This window comes from Phalacrocorax carbo, chromosome 4, assembly GCF_963921805.1.
Source record: "Phalacrocorax carbo chromosome 4, bPhaCar2.1, whole genome shotgun sequence".
Classification (NCBI taxonomy): Eukaryota; Metazoa; Chordata; class Aves; order Suliformes; family Phalacrocoracidae; genus Phalacrocorax; species Phalacrocorax carbo.
Genome location: NC_087516.1, coordinates 36,159,925 through 36,180,317, shown reverse-complemented (window position 1 = coordinate 36,180,317; position 20,393 = coordinate 36,159,925). Strand labels below are relative to the sequence as shown.

Genomic DNA, 20,393 nt, shown 5'->3' with positions numbered 1-20,393 from the left:
AAGGCAACCTGCATTTGGTCTGTTAGATTTATGTTACTTATGGCACTCTGTTAGTGAGCGTGTCACAGGTTATTAAATCATACAATTAATAGTCATGTAATTTTCCTCAAAACATTACTGTTATTTTGAGAATAGTATTTTCAGAAGTACACTTCCAGTGTCACAAAGTACTTCTTTTAAACTCTAGCAACTGAGCTGATCTCTAACTATCCTAGTGTTATTACTTCTGCTTTTCCTTAGTACTTCTGAGTAAATGCTTAAGAAACATCTTTAATACATTGCATACTTTTATTAAGGCACAAGCAGCTACAGAATGAATTTTTCTTCAAAAGTAACCCTATTAGTTCAAAATGACATAAACACTTGTGAAAGGTACATTCAATTCTAATTGAATGTAGGCAGTCAACAATGCTCTGAAAATAGTGACAGCACAGTACACAGGAGTATAGTTTGAGTACCGTTACATAATATTGATTGGAGTATCCTTCTGGTAAAAGAAACGTCCTTTTGTAAGAATGAGAGAGTGGTGAGTCATACGTACACAGCATCAGTAGATATCCATTGCTTCAGTAAATACTGAAAATGCATTTTTGTTACTATTAATCCTCAAAATTAAAATGGAATGAAAAATATTTTGATCTCATTGTTAGAATTATCCAGAATAATTAGATCTCTTCAAGTTATCTGGACTACTTTAAGTATTACTCTAGAATAGGAAAATGATTTCAAAAGGCTAAATTAATGTTGCAGAATAGGAAGGTTAATTTACTTACCTTCTGCTGGAGTTTTCTAGAGGCAAATAGCTTTATTTTATAGTTAAGAGAAACCTTTGTTTAGAGTCTTCTGTACCAAAGTAAACAGTCTATAGACTGCAGTCTGCTAAAACAGAGCTAGGCTGTTACAAGCAGTACTTAAGCTCTTTCTTTCATCTTTCCTCTTGAACATGGGCCTCTAACCTGTGGTTTTAAGGTCAATAATACTGCCTAGGAGACACTGCCAGTTTTAGTTTCCCGTGGCTACAGGCTGCACTGGAGTTAAAGATATAGATGGTCTAGGACAAGTTAATGAGAGCAAAGCTTGCTCCTGACTTGTATTGCTTATTTATTTGTATCGCCATTAGGCCAGAGAAGTTTAGTGCAGTTGCTCTAGCAACAGGAGTGATACATACTAAAAAACCCCAGAGGAATAGGAAAAATGGTATCAGTAATTGTGATAAGCTCCAGAACACTATCAGGACTGCTAAAGTCCTATGTAGTCAGGAACAAGATGTCTTATTCGTTGTATCGTCATTTCTCAATACGGTTGAATTAAGAAACAAGATGTCTGTTCAAGAGCACCAGTAAAGGCTGTGTTTTTTTGTCTGGTTGGATTTTTTGGGGGTTGGGGTTTTTTTTTGACTTATGCTAGAACCAGATGATAGCGAAATTTTCCTGTGTTACACAGAAAGCTTCTTCCTCTCTCCTCCCCTACAGAACTAATTGAATAACAACTAAATAATAGTGGCAGGACAGTTTTGTAATCTGAATGTAAATGCTTTGAAGCATCACCTATACTCAGCAAGGATTACAGGGATTACACAAATACCAGCTTTAGCTGCAGGATGCCTTAGAGACAAGCCTGCTTCACAGAAAATGGGGAGAGGCATCTCCCAATGCAGAGAGACAGCTCCACAATATGGAGCACATAAGTTGCCTCATACTCTTGACTTGCTTTCAGGAACCTCTGAATTCCTGTAACAATAAGAGGCCCTAATGTATGAATACCTCCTTCTGCAGGTACAGAATTTAATGCTACTTCAACTCAACAGTTTTGCTGGAATGGAAGAGAAAGGATCCACTTCTCTGTTGTGACATGTTCTGGGAAGTCAGACAAGACCTGTTCTAGTGACTATCCAAAACCAACTAATATTGTTTAGTCATAAGCAGTATTTTCAGAGGCCACTGTTGCCTATAAATGACCTCATTTGGCAGCTGTCCCCGAAGCTGCAAATAAATGTGGAACTTATCTCAAAGTTGAAGCATCTAAATGGGCACCAGTATGCAAGTATATGAAAGTAGAAAAGGGGGCAAACCCAATTGAAACAAATAGAGATTAATAGCAGGATAAGAAGTTTATAACCACACACAAAACCCACTGCCCATGATGAAGAGACAAAAAACAAAGGTAAAGAGGAAGATAGAGAAAAGTTTCCATCCTGAGCCCTCAAAATCATTGATAATACGTAATGCTAACCACAGTTTGTGTGCAGGTACTTTCTTAGTTTCTATCACTGTCAAAGAGGTTATGTTGCCCACACAGGTGACAGTGAAATCTCATGAGTGAATGATAAATCGGAATACAAGAATCTTTTTGCAACGTCATGTAGTATGATTTGTGGTGGTTATTTAGGCTAGGAAGGGAAAGAATTCAGAATCTGCGACAGACATTTGGTGTGAAAAATTACAACTATAAAGGTCTGAAACCAAGCTCAGTGACAATGTGGTGACATGTGCCTCACTACTCAACGAAATAATCCTGTCACTGTTGTCATACCACCCCAAAGGACCTCTGTTGTACCAACAGCCTCCTCCTAGAGTGTGAATGGCAAAAGGAGGAAGGTTATAGTACAGAACCATTGGCTGCTGTTCTGTACTTTGAAAGGCACAGAACTGGTCTTGGCAAGCTGTGTCCCCACACAAACTGCCCTCTCTTGCCCTCTGCATGCTTATGGGACTGCAGGCTTTTAGGACAGCTGTGTTATGGGAATGCCTTCACACTGCACTGTGAAAAGTCTGCTAGACACGTCCTTAATGCTTAAATTCTGTCAAAGATTCCCAAATAAATTTTGTTCTGTTGACTTGAGTTTTCTGCCCAAATTTTGCCCAGCCCTACTCTTAATAATGTAATTCCTAACGAAGAAAAGAACGAAAATCCTGGCAGAATGTAAGACACGCACTTGGTTATTAAAATACTTCAATAACAAGTTAGTAATGCAATTCTACCTATGCAGGAAAGAAAATGTAGTGTACTTAACTGCATGAATTATGCATTATCTTATGTTAACCAAAAAATTACAAGTCCTTCTAAATCCATTCTAGGGGTGATAGCAAAGAAAAAAAAATCCTTACCTTAGTTGAACTTAAGTGGTGTATTCTGTCACTAGAATAGCTATGGGCTATTGGAGGATCAGGGTAGTCATCAACACTTTTTGATGCATTCTTTTTGATGACTTCTACATAGGAAACAGGGAAGATGCCTTGTCTGTTGGTTCCTGGTATTTTACCTTCATACCAGTTTTGATCAACTCGCTTAAGAAGAATTACTCTGTCTCCCTGAAATGCATTATGAAAATGAGTTATCAGCAGACACACTTTAAGTTAATTTTTTGAATAGCAGACATTATTCTAACACATAATATTATTTTCCTTGCAGTGCTGTTTCCCATCAGTCTTGAGAATCATCTCCATTTTCACATTTCTCCCATTTATAATAATCATGTATACAAGGACCATTCCAGCAAAACAGGGGGCTAGTCATGGACTGCAAATGCTATTTTATCAGAGGGGAATCTCACGTAGGCTCCTACTCTTTGTTGGGGGGATTGACTTGTTGGGGGAGGATCATAACCTGTTTTAATTCTTGGCCAAACAGCTAGCTAACACCCTACCTGTAATACACAATAGTGACTGCTGTGCCCATTTTTCCTTAAAAGTGATAAAAGTTAAACAGTGAAATCCACGCAAGTGCTTTGTTATCAGTAAAAATGGAATAAGTGGAGGTAGAAAGTGAAAAAATAAGTTCACGGGAAAGATGAGACAAAGAAATGCTTTTCCTGTGTAAAAAAAGATGGGCAGTGGCTCACTTACTGTTTTAGAGAGCTTAGCCACTGAAAGGGAAAATGTCAACTTTTTATCCAAACATTTCCCTGTAGTGAAACTTCATGAGCTTCCCCCTCCTTTGTTTTATATGATGTGCTTTTTAGCACGTGTCTTTTTGTAACAAATCCTTCCCTGTTAGTTTTGCATTTTCTTGGGTTTCTGTAATTTTGTTTCTGTAGTTGATTTGTGGAGTACCCTAAAATTATCTTTGGTGGGATGGAAAAAAAGAAAACCAGTGCAAGTTACCTTTTAAAAGCAAACCAAAACCGGGCTGTCAAGATTATGACCACTACAGTAAGCACAAAAGATAATTTAAAAAAGAATTAAATCATCAAACTACTCCCAACCCCTAGTTCTCTAAGTTCTTACTCCTGATGTTTTTTAGACCTCTTTGACATTTATCAGTTTCAGATGAGTGGAAAAACACCCATTATCTTCAGTGATGCTGGATTAGGCTCTAGGTCAGCATCAAAAAACTGTATCTTTACTCTTATCTCAAAAGAAAAGCAAACCACTGAATAACTTCTATGAACTCAAATTCTTAAAAAAAACCTCACCAAACAAAAAAAAACCCCGAAACAAACCACCAAACAAGCATCAGAACTTTCCAGTGGATAAAAGGTACATACTACTTACAACTAAGTATATAATCCCTGCAATAATAAAGTTTCTCTCCAGCAGTAATATTCCAGTGTCTGACAAACTTCAAAAATTAAACATTTAGTTTGCTCATGTGCAATAAAGTATAACCACCAGGATGTGCATAGAAAGATACGAAAATGTTATAAAAAGCAGACTGTTATTAAATGAAGTATTTGCAAGAACTGGTGGTACATTCACAAAAATGTCTGTGAGCCCTTTTTCTACATTTTTCTATTTTCTGTATTTTTATATTTCTTCTATATTAAAAACCTTACCATCATAATTGTGACAGCAGCGAATAATTATTAAAAAGAAGGAATGGATAACTGAAGTGAAAACGAGATTCAGGTGACAGTTAGCAGATGTTTGCATATGCTAATCTACCACAATCCAGTTTACATGCACAACATGTTTAAACTATTTGTAGGTAGCTGTGAAAGACTGCAAGCCAGTAAGCTGCTATATTAGCTGTTTCCTACCGTTACATTGCGTTGTGCGTAGCAAATAATGAATCCAGAGTATTTACCTATATATTAACTCTGTGTAGCAGTAGGCACTATAACGGTATTGTGATAAAGATAGTTCTAAACTGTACCTTTCTAAGCGATAACTCCACATTTGTGTCTGCACTGAAATTATATTTGGCAATAGCTTCTCCAATCTCTCCAATCTGTGCAGGGGGAGGCGGCCTGGCAGGCTGTGCTTTTTCTGGGGGAGAAAGTTTCTAAAGAAAAAGAAAACCCACAGATTTTCATCATTCCCATGCAGTTTGTGGACTTATTACCCAAACTAATTCAAGGAATTAAAACAGAGAACAAACCTCGACATAAGAAATGGGAAATATTCCAACTCTTCCGTGGTGTTCACCCTCATACCAGTTTTGATCAATTTTCCTGAGGATATAGACAGTGTCTCCTTTCTTAAAGGACAGCTCTCTGTAACAAATTTATTTAGATCAGATATTTACAGTTTTACATTTAACTCCTCTACCTGCACAGTTTCGGAGATCTTTACAGTTTGGAACTGAAGCAGAATGTAGCAACTAAACATTTAAAGAAGTGGTGTCACAGCTGTGGTACATTTAGCAGTTGATTATACCATACAAAAGGAAATGATTCATGTTTATGAATCCTAGGTACTATCTGTAAGTTATATAGGACTGTTTCACACTCTGATTTCAAGGAAGCATTGCTAGTTATTACCAGAGCACTTAGTACTGGGTCTGCATGCAAGTATGATGTCTTTTGGATTGACTGTTTAGATGCTGCTTTTATGACAGGCACTGAGAGGTATTTGGTGTTCTTTATGAAATCAGTAGGGAAGACTATAGAATATATCCCACATCTCTATGGCCTATTACTACCTTTTTGCAGCAGCACAGCTTGGCATGCCTTCTGCTCCATGCATTTTTCTTTCAAGACAGACAGCTGTTCAGAAGCATGAAGAACACAGGATTATGTCCTCACCATTTCTGATGCTCAGGGCCTGTGAAATGCTTCATGTTGGATACCAAAAAAGGGAATTATCCAAATCATTAAGAACACTTTCAGATCCTCGCTTGGGAAGACTTTGCTGTATCACCCATTTGGTTTTTCAAGAGCTGATGTGCTGTTCTGATAATTCAAGTTGTGAGTTTTCTACCAGACACAGCTAATGTGATTCTAGTGGCAATGTTTAGCCATATCTAAAGATCACTTAAACACCCTGGATCATCACAACAAGAGCAGAAATGAAATACAGGGAGTCTACTTTGACCCTCTCATATCCTAGAACTCTGTTTCCTGATTTTGTTTTTACTGTGGACCACTGTGGTTTGTCTTAGTATGGGACAAGTCACATCCTGCAGAGAGCCTGTGTGTGTAAGACAGACAGGAAGATGCTGAAGCATTATACAGAATTTTGATAAATGTGCTGTCTACGACAGTAATTTAAGGACTGTACCTTGTGTAACCTAAATACAATTCACAACAAACAGTGTTCAGTGGGTGACCCTCAGGGCCCACACTCTAGAGGGCCGAAGATGCACAGCCATTCACGTGTTCAAAGAAATGTAAGGGAGAATATGACAATTTAAGACATGGCACTTGCTGCTGAAACTGGCTAGAACAGCAGTTAGCTGCCACAAGTGCTAGAAAGAGTTTTCTTGAATTATGAATTCTTAAATGAATAAAGGTCTAGTACTTACTTAGAAGTCTGAGCTTTAAAGTCATATACAGCTCTAGCTGGCAGTTTCTGAAAAGTAGGCAAAGTGATTAATACATACAGGTAGTATTACTATATGGTAAACATGTTTCAGCTTTTATAAAGGTGACCAAGATCCAAAAAGATAAGAACGTGTGCCTCACAGTGGTTCTTGCAGTAATAGGCAAGTAAATGCACAGCTTCCTTTTTTAAGGCAGTTAGGCATTTGGACTTAGTATTTTAAAAATAGACATACTTTAAACATATTTAAAATATTTTAATTATTTAATTACTTTAAAAATAGAAACTGCTTTGCAATTTTATGTTTAAGAGAACTAGAAAAGTAAAAAAAAAAGTGAATTACATGCCAATGTGGCTTGTAGGCATCTAGATCTCTAGGTACAATGGCAATTCACATCCTTAATGTGATCTAATACTTTAGATGCCTCTTTCGTTAAACTTGTTATCTTTAGGCTAATTTCAACTGCAAATACTGCATCACGTTTTATATGTATATATACACATATACATATATAAAGGAAAAATCACTCTGACAGCTGCAAAAGGTTGGGAATATTTTATATTTCTATAATCACATTCATAGTTTTCAGAAAGTCTGAGAAACATGGGACTGTATGTGATGTCCCGAGTCATCTGTGCAGCTCTCTTGCTATCGCAGGCAATCACATATCATCTCTTTCATATATTTCTCAAGTTCTATCACCAAGTATCTGTAAGTTCAATATTGCAAAAATAAAACTGTAAAACAACCCTACCTCTCCTCACCTGTGTGGGTGACACACTTTCATTGTTTTCAAAGCTGTGCTCAAAACACGAACTGCGATCCAACCCAAGAGCCTCACTCATCTAGTGTCTGCCTCTGATGGATAACCAGCACTAGGTACTTCAGAGGAAGGTGCAAAAAGTGATTACCAGTACTATGTGAGGATATTAGGTAAAGGATATAGTCTTTCTCGGCAAGTACTTGTGCAGATGAGATTGCTACATCTTTAAAAATCTCTCTCTAGGATATACTAGTGACTAGAATGAGCTAATTACGCTATTTCTGGGAGATGCTTTTTGTAATGATGTAAGGGTGCACATCTTTGCTATAACAGGAATAGAAAGGGACACTTGTAAGTTTTGCATTTTACCTTTCTTCCAGGCTAGGTATTCTCGACAGGGTTCCCTCCCTTCTTGTCATCTAAAGGCTAGCAAATTTACTATACCTAGAGCATTATCTTTGCCACAATAAAAAAGTCCTCAAAGCTATTACAGAGATCCTGTCAACTTGCATTTTGTAATGCTAATACAATTTTCCATAACAGGTCTCTTTCAAATAAGATAGCCTAAACTTAAAAACATTTTTATGTTCTCTGCTGTTGTTAAAAATAGTCTTTTAGATGGGAAGGGATATTCATATCATCACCTGTAGCCAAGCCCTTTTCACTCTTTCCTGATTTTGGTACAGCTGGTGCTGTAACTACTAAAGTAAATAATGGGATGGGGGGTAATATTAAAAGATCAGTGGAATTGATTAAAAACAAAATACTTCGAAATGTACAAAACATACCAGGAACAGAGAAGCCTTTCTTCTTTCATCTTTTTAAAGTACTATGATCTTACGAATGGCTTGTAGTGTAAGTATTTTACGTTTTCAAATTGAAAGGTGACTTCCAATGTCACAAAACTTTAAAAGGAACACACAGTATGGCGCCTGGAAGTTTTTTAACCTTTATTTTGTAATGCGCAGTCTTTCTTTGAAATCAGACTCTTAACTGAATTGCAGCAATATAACCATGTCAGTGGGGTGTAAGTGGATCTAAATTCAGATCCTGCAGCCAGCTCTAACCTGTACCACCATTTAACAAGGTAAACGGCTCAGAGCAAAAACTTAAACATTAGCAATTAAAATACAGTGCTTTCTTATGCTGCCGTTATTTTGTGCAGTATGTTAAAAAAAATCAATGGGAAATGTTAACAATCTATGGTCTGTAGATGTTGGTTAATATAAATGTACTTAATGATTGCATAAAATCCCTGTAGCCTGTCTGTAGAGCATTTATAATTCTAGATCTAGAAATATTCTTAAGATACTGAGTGATACACTCCATTGTTTTGTGTATTCTTTTCAGTGATACTTTGTGTTTCCTTCAAAGGTTGTATGCCTGCTTCCATTTCCTCTTCCAAAGCATTAATATAAGCAGTCAGTATATAATTACAATCACCAACTGTTACAGAACTTAGAGATCACTCTTAGGATAAGTGGTTTTGTCTAACACACTAACAGCAGTGGTTTTGCTCTTTCTAAACAAAAATAATGGTGAAATACAGATGTTCTTTGTATCAGTTTTGAAACTACTGAGGCAGTTTCTTTGTGTAAGGCTCTGGTTCTCAAAAGAGCCTTTCCCCAGTCACATCTGCTATTCTTCTCTGTCCCAAACACCCACTTCAGTCAGCTTTGACAGAGCCTATCAATGACTAGTAAACTTATGTCCATATCTAATTAAACATAAATAGAAGATACAGCTTATAAAGCTTGATATTCTTTTAATTTCTTGAAGTACCTATCTCCTTAATGAAAAAGAAGGATGCTATCCCATCTGATGATATGACAAGTGACTGTTCCTTTGGTCTGTATTATTAGTGTCTTAAAGCTTACACAAGTCTTGTCTCAGATATGTTACCAATTTTCCATATGGATATTGCTGCATTATTTATTGTTGTCTCACTACCTCTTTGTCTGTAGTTCCTCTTCTCTCTCTTGGAGTACATCGTCCCACATCAGTAAAAGCAGAATAGCTTCCAGGAGACTCCTGGTCTACTGAAAACAGAAATCATGTGAAGCTAGGGTAAATTAAACAAAACTATTCAAATCTGTGATGCTGCTTGGTTTCATTTAGGGGGGTGAAGAGATGTTGAAATGTTTTATTTTACCTTTAATAGAAAGAAAAGCATATGATATGATGGCTAAAGTGCACCTTTAAAGAAAAAAAAGATACTCTCAAGCAGCGACTGTCCTCTGATATTATAGAGGATCGAGAGAGCAAAATTATGCCTTACTGTACGAAAGGATCCACCCTTACTGGACCAAATGGAAGATGTGACAGCAGTACCAGGACTTCATCAGGTTCCAAGAAACTGTTTCAGAATGCCAGCAATATCAACACATAATTACATGCACAAAACGTGATTAAAGCATGCTTCAATGAGAAAATAATGAAGAAAAATTGTTTGCTCCTAAGGGATCTAAGATGCATTTCTACTTTACCAGGCCACTTGTTAGACAACACAAGGGAATTTAAAAGGATGTTATTTAATAAAAACAACTCTGCTTTAAGAGGTGGAGTACAAATCATTACTCACCAATCTATGTGGCAGATTTTCTCTAAAGCCCAGTTTACCAATGTTTATTAGGGAGGGTTTATTATAGGATGGTGAATACTTCTTTTCATGTTTTAATAAAAATAAAATCTTACACTCTATAGCTCTGCAAGTTGCCAATGTGAAATGAAAATATAACAGAATTATTCCAGACCACAGGATGAAATGAACTGCCTCTTGACTTCTGAGATTTACTATTTTAGTCTCCTACTGCCACCGTGATACCTGCTAGACTGATGTTTGTCTTCCTTTGACGTCATTCACACAATCCGTTCTTATCAAGCCCACACATTTCTAAAGAAGTACAAGTGGAAAAAAAAGACTTGAAAGCATCTCATCCATTATGTTGGGGTCTTATAGAAGAAAGATGTAAATGGTCTCCAGTGGGCTGTGGGCTAAGCTCCAGAAACTTGAGGCTACTGATAAATACAGTGGATGCAAAAAATGAGGTAACTGTATTACTTATGCCATTGGTTGCAAGCATGTCATCACCAACTAGTATATCACAATCCCAGTTCTGGACAGCTTTCTTGATATGTCATGTGCCTGTGAATGAGGATCTATGCTTACTGCATAAGCCTAAAATATGATGCTTCCAAACAAATCTATTAGTTTTTTCTTTAAACTCTAGCAGAAAGAGAAGGACGTGGGAGGGAAGGAGAGAAAATGCAGCAGCTTTAGGAAGAACAATTCCTTTATTTCTATACAGCTCCTTAGGCGGTCAATATTGGTAGTTTTCAGTGTTTTTTTTGCTGTGAGTTTGGGGTCTCTGTGTGGATAGTGGCTGTAAGAGACACACGCAAATCCAACAAAACATAAAACTTCATTAGAAGTGGAGCTCAGCCATGACTGGAGCTGATGGAAGTCAATGGAATATTCTGCTGTACTCATTCTCCATGCTACTTTAGGGTTATTAATGTTGACAGAGTGTACCACTTTCCTCATGCCAGGCTCCTTCATAGCTGCAGAAGCTATTAGGAACCCACATTTACCCTGCACTGTGGATTTCCTTATTTTCAGGGACTGGAAAATTCTCATTTAGCAACTGTGATATGTGGCCTGTGCAATTTCCCACAACTTCAGTCTCATCGTGTAGTTCTGCCAGCCAGGGTTAATTATAATTAGTCCTCAAGTATGACTAATTCATTTCTGAACTGCATTTCACAGCTGTTTCTTTCCAAATTCTCTGTCCTCAATACACCCATTTTAAGTAGTTAAGAGGAGACGATAACAGCTTCAGTTCTGATTTCTATTGAAATACATATTTACTGATGTGGTACTTGCAAAAGTTACAGAAAAATATGTGAGATTAAAGATAAGTAATTTGGTCCAATCAAATATTGCATAATTGATATATTAAAGACATTCTTTCTTATATCCACTTGTGATTTCAATAACAGCTTTGTAATTCTCAAAGATGCCCTGTCACAGAAGACTGTATATCTAGAAGCAGAATTCTTTAACACAGATATGTTACCATGTAAAAAGAGAAATAAATGACAGACTTGCCAAAGACATTAATCTAAATCATCTGGGATACACCTTTGTGCACTCCTGCTGTGAATCTGGTTTGCTTCTTTTAATATTGCAAGGTTAAACTCTAAGAACATTTTAAGCTCAAGCAATTTTTTTTTTTTTTGAGAAAAAGAGCAGCAGAGCAATGAACAACTCAAAGTAGTAACTTTAAAACCAGATTACGGTCAAGACAGACTTTTTAAATTATTGTACCCACCCTGACAGTCTCATTCAAGTTTTGATTATCGATAATTTCCCTTCTAAAAGGATAGGATATTTCTTAAAATTTCATAGATATATTAAAATTCTATGAGAAGAACTAGTTTTGCTGCCACAGAAATTGGAAATGGTATTGTTTGAACAGCGGAAATGGAACCCCCCTAAAATGACCTTAGGGTCTATTCACAAAAAGTAATATAAAGCAGTGGAATTAGTGCATTTTAATAAGAAAACAGAATCAACTTTCTATGATACTGGAAGAATTAACAGCATTTTAATCATTTACATGTAACAAAACTATACAGTACAACATGTTTCACATGCAGATTTTTTTTTTAATAATAATAAAGGAAGGGCTATCTGCATATTGTTTTCTGTTTGACCAGCATCTTACGATGCATGCATTCACTTTCAGTAAGGTATTCTTCTTGGGGGGGAAAAAACCCCCCACATTGCTTAATTTAACACCACCGTTATAATTTATAACACTAATTATCTATTAGTTGAAATATACCATCACTCCAGCTGTCCAGATTACTGTATTTTGTGAATAGACAGCAAATTTATCTACCCTCATCACCTATGTAAAAATGACATCCTTCATTAAGAATTTTGTGGGATGAAAGCTGCTTGCAGACGACACAAAAACGGAATGAGAAAGGGTGGGAAATACAGGGGGTAAGGTTGGATAAGTAAATCACAGGGATAGAGGAAAAAAGTTAATCCACCTTGGAAACACAGTGCACTATCGTTGTTGTTAGTTGCGTCCATGTCTGGAAAAGAGGCACTAAGAGGTAATCTTCCACAATCATTCTGGTACAGTGGGCAATGGATAGCACCATCTTGAGGCAGTGGATGAAAAGGCTGGTGCATGGGACTCCTTTTCAGAGCTTTGAGAGATGAATTCCTTTCTGGAATGTCTGGAAGCAGCTCAGTAATAAGTCTGTGTAATATACTGTTGTCAGGCAAGCTTCCCCTTCTTTTTTCAGCTTTAATTTGGTCACAGATGTCTTTAAGTGCAGAATCTAGTGCTTCAAATACAGATGACTTGCATTTTTTCTTTTCAGTTTGTTTTTTAGGAGCTGCACTTTTTTTCCTCCGGAAAGGCACTGGACTGACTAGGAATGCTATCTTAGAGAGGCCAGATTCTGCTTCCTGTCTCCTTGGATCTTCAGTGGTTTCTTGTTTAGCCCTTTCATGTTTTAGCATGGTGGTGAAGCGCGTGTAGGATGCTGGGCATCGCCCTTTGCAGGAACTGATGAGATGCCTGTGGTGATGGTGGTGGTGGTGGTGGTGATGGCCTGATCCATAAAAGCTTTCAGATGATGTAAAGGAAAAGTGGTCAAAGTCACTTTCACTACAAAAGGATGAACCCTCTATCTGGATAAAGTCACTGAGGTCAGAAACCACTCCATCTTGATCACTGTCTGAAAAATCCATATGCGATCGTTGTGGCTCATCACTGGTCACTTCAATATGAATTGGCACCAGGGTTTTAGACTTGTAGCTCCGTTGTACCTGAGAGGGATGTCTGCCTTGATTTTCTTCTTCCAGCAAGGATTCGATAGAAAATCGCCTCTTTGGACATAAGCCATTTTTAGGAGGCTCTAGTGTAACAGTTGACAACATTTCATCACCTAGGTTCGGCATTGATTTTGACTTCTGAATTAATTTTTCAAATTCAGATATCCTGGTTGGCACCATATCTCTGGGCACCTCTTCAGTAGAAGACTCTCTCCAGCCTTGAAGAATACCTTTGTGCTGTTCTTTTTCATACTGCAGTATTCTGGACTTCACAGAACAAATAACTTCAGAATTCATCAAGTCCTTGCGATTGATGCGGTGCATCTTTTTGTACATTTTTAGGAAACCCGGGGCATCATGTGCAGATCTGTGACGAACTCTTGACCTACTACTACTACTGTGGCCCTCAGGAACATACGGGGAGGCCCAGTTCATTGAGCAGACTTCTTTGGAGTCCTCCTCGCATAACAGAGAGCCCATGCTTTCAGACTTGGCCTGTGCATCGGGAAAGCTATCACGATCATCTGTTAACAGATCATCACAGCTACGAGATTTTCTCTTTGGAGAAGTAGTTTCTTCTGTGCTGCTCCAGACTTCTGCATTTTGACGAGTCATTTGCCAGCCATTCTTGTAGCTGATTGCCCTTCTTGAATCAGTTGGAACAGCTAAATGTTGTCTGTAAGTGCTACAGTAATCTAATTCATTTGAGGTGTTGTGGTTGTGCACTGAATAACTTAAAAGGGATGGATATACTTTGCTAATATCCCCACCTTTATAATCCATAGAGCAGCATGGTAAAGAAGAGACATTGCCAGAAATTAAAAGATTCAGAAAGTTGGAATTAACATCAGTAAGTATTAGAAAGGCTAGAAAAGACAGTAATTAACGTATCTATCAACTTAGGTCAGTACATAGGCAGCAGAGCTAATAATTAAGTTACTTTCCAGCTGTAAAAATGTACTCATGATAATTTGAATATCAAAAAGACTTCCTTAGGAATTATGGAGAAGTTACCCTGTCCACAACCCCCTGCCAAAGCACTGTAAGAAACCAAGCATTAATATTGATTTTGAAGCAGGTCAACAGATAATAAAAGCTGCAAAGGATTTAAAGATGAAGCCAAATGACAAACCTAGACCTCAGTCAAATATTGACTTTCCACCTGTGGATTCTGAAAGAAGCTGTTCAGAATTTTTGAGCTGGATAATGCTCAGAGATTGCACAGCAACTGTATATTCTAAGATAATTAAGATAGATAAATCTTTATATAAGATCAAATGGGAAATTTCCCCCAGTTGTTAATAGGTAGCATAGGTAGCCCACTCTTTCCCTGTGCGATAGAACTGAAGGGAGTGTTTTTTTCTGCAGCTTATAGAAGGCAGAACAAGGTGGCTAAGGAGCTGTTATACAGGTGTAAATGAATATGTATCATTTTACTGAGCATGTAGAAGAAACAACAGCCCTTATTTTGACTCCCATAACAAAGCCTGAGTAAGCTTTAAGACATATTTTTATGTGCATGCAAGATCTAGAAGTCACTATGAGACAAATTTGGAACTGTGGTCTCCCATACTTGCACTGAACTTTCAAAAATGCTCTCAAGTGGCAACATTCAGTTCAGGACACATGCTTAAGACAACTCAATTTCATTTCTAGGAGAACTACTTGAATCTGAATCAGAAACCAAAGCACTTGAGTTCAAAGTCCATGCTGATCAAACAGCTTATAATGTGCTGCTTCTTCAATAAAATGGTTAATTCCAAGAAAAAGTAACATCCTAGTAGGTTTCATAACGCTGGGAGAGAATGGAGTGACACAGCTAGGTCACCTTCCAAAAGTTAATTAGATGTGGTAAAAGTTCTTAAGGATTTTTAAACACAGGAAGGGTTTTAAGTCATGGTAAGTGCTCATTAGTGGTGGTGTTGTCAAAGGTAAATGCAGGTAAATGGAGATTACCAATTTTTCACTGCCTGGCCTGGTACTCCAAATGGATGAATTTACCTGCTTTTTAAATTACCACTGTAACACTGTGTTTAAAATACATTTGCTTTTCCATCACTTCACTCTTAATACTCCTCACTGCTTTTCTTTGTCTGACCTATTCTGTTGCAGCCTGGAAATGACTTTCTTTGCAGAGGGAATCGACTTTTACAAAGATTTATGCAGTCCCTAATACAACTATAGGCTGATTAGACAGAATAACTACAAAATACAGCAATTAAATGAATAATAGTAACTTAAACAGAAGGATACATATTGTATATGATATTACTCTGTGTATTACTTACATCGTGTGTTTTACTCAAAACATTTTGCCTTACGATAAAACCCCACCCAAAACCCCAAGCCCAAACCAAGAACTGATTCAATTATCTTTTTTTCTGGAGAGACATGGAGAACAGTAATGTGACAGTGAGTTACTTGGAAGAAGCTGCTAATTAGATTGTATATATGCTGTAATAAATACTTCAAGGATTTACAAAATCAAAAATTGGAATAGGGATATTTACTTGATTAAATTAGGTCCTGATAACTGACGATGTCTAAGACAACAGATAGTATTCTGGAAACACATTTTAATCTTTTATGCTATTTGTCTTGATTTACTTTCTGTATATACTGAAAACAGTTTTAAAATCACAATAATCTAGTAAGAGAGTAGTGGAGTTAAAACTTGATGGGTTTATATGTTGTAGCAAAATCATCATTTAGTCAATTTTCTTTTGTTAGAATAAGCAGTTGATGCTGGAAAATCCTTGTTACAAATCCATCTTTTCAGCTTAAAATTACACATGTAAGAATAAACAAGTCAGCCTTTCATGAAAGGCCCAAAGCTGTTCCTTTGTTTCATATAGTAAATCTCCCAGTAAAGTGCACTGAGCAACAGCAGAAAGTTGCATTTACTACCAATCTATTGTACAACACATCATCAGTGGTTTTCTGCTAACAAACATGCTCTCCTCTTACCTTTTGCTCTTGATGGAGAAGAAGGAGACGAGCTAGTTAAAGGCTTTCTAAGGGTGGTATAGGGGCCTTGCATATCTGTGCGGCCCAGGTTAGGCCTGTTTGCGTTCTGATCACTGGGCACCCTCTGATGACTTACAGCAGGTTCCGACTTCCTTCTTTTTCTGTAGTCGCTCGCAGTACTTGCAGAACTACAGAAATAAGCAGTATTAGCAGCAGTCTAATTCTGAGATGGGAGTTCAGGAATTTAAAAAGTAAGCTCATAATTATATTATTGGTTTATAGACCAAACAATGCCAGAACAAGTACATCAAAAACATGTAAAGGGGAGAAGCAGTGGCCTCAGACATCTTACAGCGTATTTCACAGAGGAAAGCTGAATTTCTTCTTCACCTGCTCGTTTTAAAGTCTTATACAAAATTTCTACACTGTTTTCATAGTGAAGGCTTTGAAATAAATGCATGAAGTTTTTTTTGACTATTTTTTGGTACTAGATGTTCAGCACAAAGATAGGAAAAAGTCAGAGTCTGAGAACAGGTGAGGTTGGCATGCTTCGGGAGACAGCACTGGAAGAGCTGCAGGCAGTAAGGTTAAATGATAGATTGCTGCAGTTGAGAGAGAAGCTCAGGAGTGTTAGAGGGAAGACCCAAAATACAGCATAGCTTGTTTTGAATGTAAACAGAAAGTCCTTGTAAAGCAAAAGTAAGATTTACACTTCAGTATCAAAATATGAACATCCTCTCTGTGCATCTCTCTATTTTGTCAGCTTACAAAGTGAATGTTAAAATTTGACTCTCTGTAACATTTGCTGGCTTCATGTCACACAGAAAACCCACAGGCTGTACAATCTGTGTCTACTGAACACATATTGTATTTCTTACCTAGAGGGCCTGTCCAGGCCTTTGTCTGTTGAATAGTGATGATATAAGGAAGTCTGTGAAAACAAATATATGAATCTGTTATACATCTGTATTTGAAAAAAGGGTGACAATTTCTGCTTATGATTTGATTACGATTGTTACGCTGTGACAAATCCTATAAAACCAGACTATGATGATTAATCTCCTGGGCACTCCAACATAGATACTGCAGTATTTCATGAGATAGTTATGCAGTTTTTAAAAAGCACCACTAGATTTCATTTCATATTGCACTTCAGTGATGTTTTTTTGTTTCAAGCACTACTAAATAATGATCCAAAGTCATGCTTCTCTATACCCTTTTCAAACATAGATACAGAACAGCTGAAATGAACTTCTACTGTAAAACCATAAAAATCTGAAAATAATTCCTTCATGCACAAGTGAGGTTTGCAGAGCTTCTCCTCCCCACCCTCCCAGTTACTCACCAAAATCCCACAATCAATTATAGTCAGAAACTTTTGTAAATCCCATGACGTTTGTGGCCAGCTGTTGACCACCTTTTATTCCTGGTAAGAACAGAACACTAGTCGTTGCTTATGGAGTTATGGTAGTAGCTACTGCACAAACCCTGGAAGATGGAATGAAGTACTGCTCCAGAATTTTATTATTTATTCAAAATCAACCTTAAGAGACCACTAATTATAAGTCAATCATTTCACACATTTTAAGCCTGCGATCAGACTTAGATAATACTATAATTTTGGTAATGTGGTATGAATATAGGCCAAACTGCAAGGTCCGCGGGGCATTTCTTCATGGGTACAAAGCCATGTGGTTCAAAAGTTAAACTTGTTTTAAGTTCCTGACATGCCATTTCAGAGCTAACGTGATGGACTGGAAATAGAACTCTCACACAGCTTCATAAGCTGCAGGAACCATTTTTCTCTCTACAGAAGCATTCTAGACTTTTTCTCTGCATGGAGAAAGCTTTACAGACTTTTCTCTGTACAGAAGGACTGCAGACGTAATAGCAGTCATGGCCTGTTTAAGTGCTTTTTTTGTTTCATGTTCTTTTTTCCCAGTGATTTGAATTGCAAGTTCATGAATGGGGCTTCATCCAGATTTGTAAACTGACACTTAGGCATACTTCTAGAAAGCACCTGTAGTCTAAGAATACTTAGGAACAAATTTAAAGAGACTGCATACTTTAAATGACATTCTAGAGTAACTCTTGAAACTACGCTTACAGGTGGGGCACTATAAAAACCATACAATTTTTCAGTTGGTGCTCATTTGTCAGTAGGCTTCGTTATTTAAGACCTGCATGACATACCAAGTGATCCCATCAGAACACTAACTGAAGTTTTGATTTCTGGATTATACCAAAATTTATTATACTGTGAGGTAGGAAGAACCATGCACACACTATACAATATGGATCAAATGTTATCTAAAACTTGAGCTAAGATCGTTTCGATTTTCTCAGTAATTCTTAACAGTAGTTTAATTTAAGTCACATTAAAAATCAGCTAAAAAAAAAACTTTCAGGCTTTGGTAATAGCAGCTGAAATATAAACAGTTAAAAGATGTTAATAATTCAAAAACTTCAGTTGTTTTCCAGAGAAAGTAAGTCCTCTATAACTTACTTAAGGTGGCCTCTGCATAGGGTTTCTAAATGTTTATTTCCTCTGAACAGAAATGTCTCTGCTTTGTGAAGTATTCAAGTATTTACTCTGTGTTACTACTTATTACTACTATTATTCTCACTGTTAAATACTATTATGTTCATAAACTCCAGTTTGGATCAGAATCTCTTGCTGTATAAACACAAAGGTGTATAATCCCTCCTCAAGTGAGATTACAAATCTGGGGTAAGTGATCTATAAAGGATACGTGCACTGCAAAAACCAGTAACATAAACCTGACCACCAGAAATGGCAGAACTAGGTTCCTGATACTCCTCTCACGTCACACTTCATTTAACTTGTAAAACACTGCAGCAAAACTATCTCTAACATGGATTTCTATTAGATTAAGCATTACAAATATGAGCTGTATCCTATTAGTAGTGTTGGTGCACAGCTCTTGGTCCATTTTTGCGATTTCAACAGAAATTTTGAAGGCAAAAAATCTTGAAAACAACATTGAGTTGGTTGTAACGTTGGCAGACAGGGTCACGGCAACTCTGATGTTTCACCAATAGAAAGCATAGGAACTGGCCTGTAAATGACGGAATTTAGTTTCTGGACTATTTCAAGGCTTCTTGGTGATCTTGAACAGTTCAACATGGCATGTTTTCATCCCACAAACTCTCACGTGCATTTCATTTTGGGGGGAAATCTCAAAGCAAGCACATGTATAGGAAAAAAGGAAACCCAAGGTTCTAGTTATAACTACTTACCTGTTTTCCTCCAATTTATTTTGAAATACAAAATGAAATACACTACTGGACTAAATCATGAAACCATGACAATTCTACCACTTCATTGTTTTAGTAATTTGTGTGTTTAAACTTGCTAGTCTTTGCATCTCTTCAGAATGGAAGCACTGCAAGACTCATGTAATACCTAGAAGTGCTCTAGAAGTGGTGTGTCTTTGCAAGATTTTGAAGTTTCTTTTTCAATATTTTATCACCACATTAGAGGCAAAGCTGAGGCAATTTCTCTGCTGCTGCTGAAATTCTTACCTGATGAATACTGTTAAACTGTTCCTGTCAGAACCCAATTAGCCCAAAATATCTGAAACTCCTTCCAAACAACAAAAGTGATTCTTATTGTAATGCGTTGCATTGTTCTGTATGAAAAATATCTTGGTTTATAATAAAATGGTAAACCAGAAGAATAGATTTCCTCTTTTTCTCATCCTTACCCTTCCACTTCTGCACTGTATCGTGGATTTTCAGTTTGTGGAAACTGATGCTAAAGTTCTAGCAACATACACCTCTGCTCCAGTGACTTATGCTACGGACGTAAGAGGGGAGCTAAAAATGAAAGCTGCAAAAATGACTTCAGCGCTATACTAAAAAAAGGGGGCTACTTGTCATGCAGTCATTTTCAGCTCATCCAATACAACCTTCAGACACATTAGAGGAGACATGATCTCCTCTATTCATCTGCATCACATTTGCAGTAGAGAATGACATGCATGCAACCCACAGTGTGTGCACTACAGTAGGAAATAGAAAGTGGCATTAAAAAAGTTCTCAATGGCAATATGTCCACCTGCTAGGAATTACTATTGTGTT

The 20,393-nt window shown here is 37.2% G+C and overlaps 1 protein-coding gene across 18 annotated transcripts in view; it reads right to left on the bottom strand.

Moving 5' to 3' along the window:
• Positions 1-20,393, bottom strand: part of SORBS2 (sorbin and SH3 domain containing 2) — a 247,725-nt gene that overhangs the window by 13,703 nt on the left and 213,629 nt on the right. For 13 of the 18 annotated variants that reach the window (XM_064449575.1, XM_064449574.1, XM_064449581.1 and 10 more), the window contains 7 exons: positions 17,168-17,220; positions 16,290-16,477; positions 9,416-9,504; positions 6,685-6,731; positions 5,320-5,434; positions 5,095-5,223; positions 3,108-3,311 (listed from right to left, as the gene is read on the bottom strand). In XM_064449575.1, coding sequence (XP_064305645.1) covers positions 3,108-3,311; positions 5,095-5,223; positions 5,320-5,434; positions 6,685-6,731; positions 9,416-9,504; positions 16,290-16,477; positions 17,168-17,220 — 825 coding nt within the window. Of the gene's footprint in view, positions 1-3,107; positions 3,312-5,094; positions 5,224-5,319; positions 5,435-6,684; positions 6,732-9,415; positions 9,505-12,526; positions 14,093-16,289; positions 16,478-17,167; positions 17,221-20,393 lie in introns of all 18 variants that reach the window. The other 5 variants (XM_064449580.1, XM_064449592.1, XM_064449587.1 and 2 more) reach the window with 3 other exon arrangements.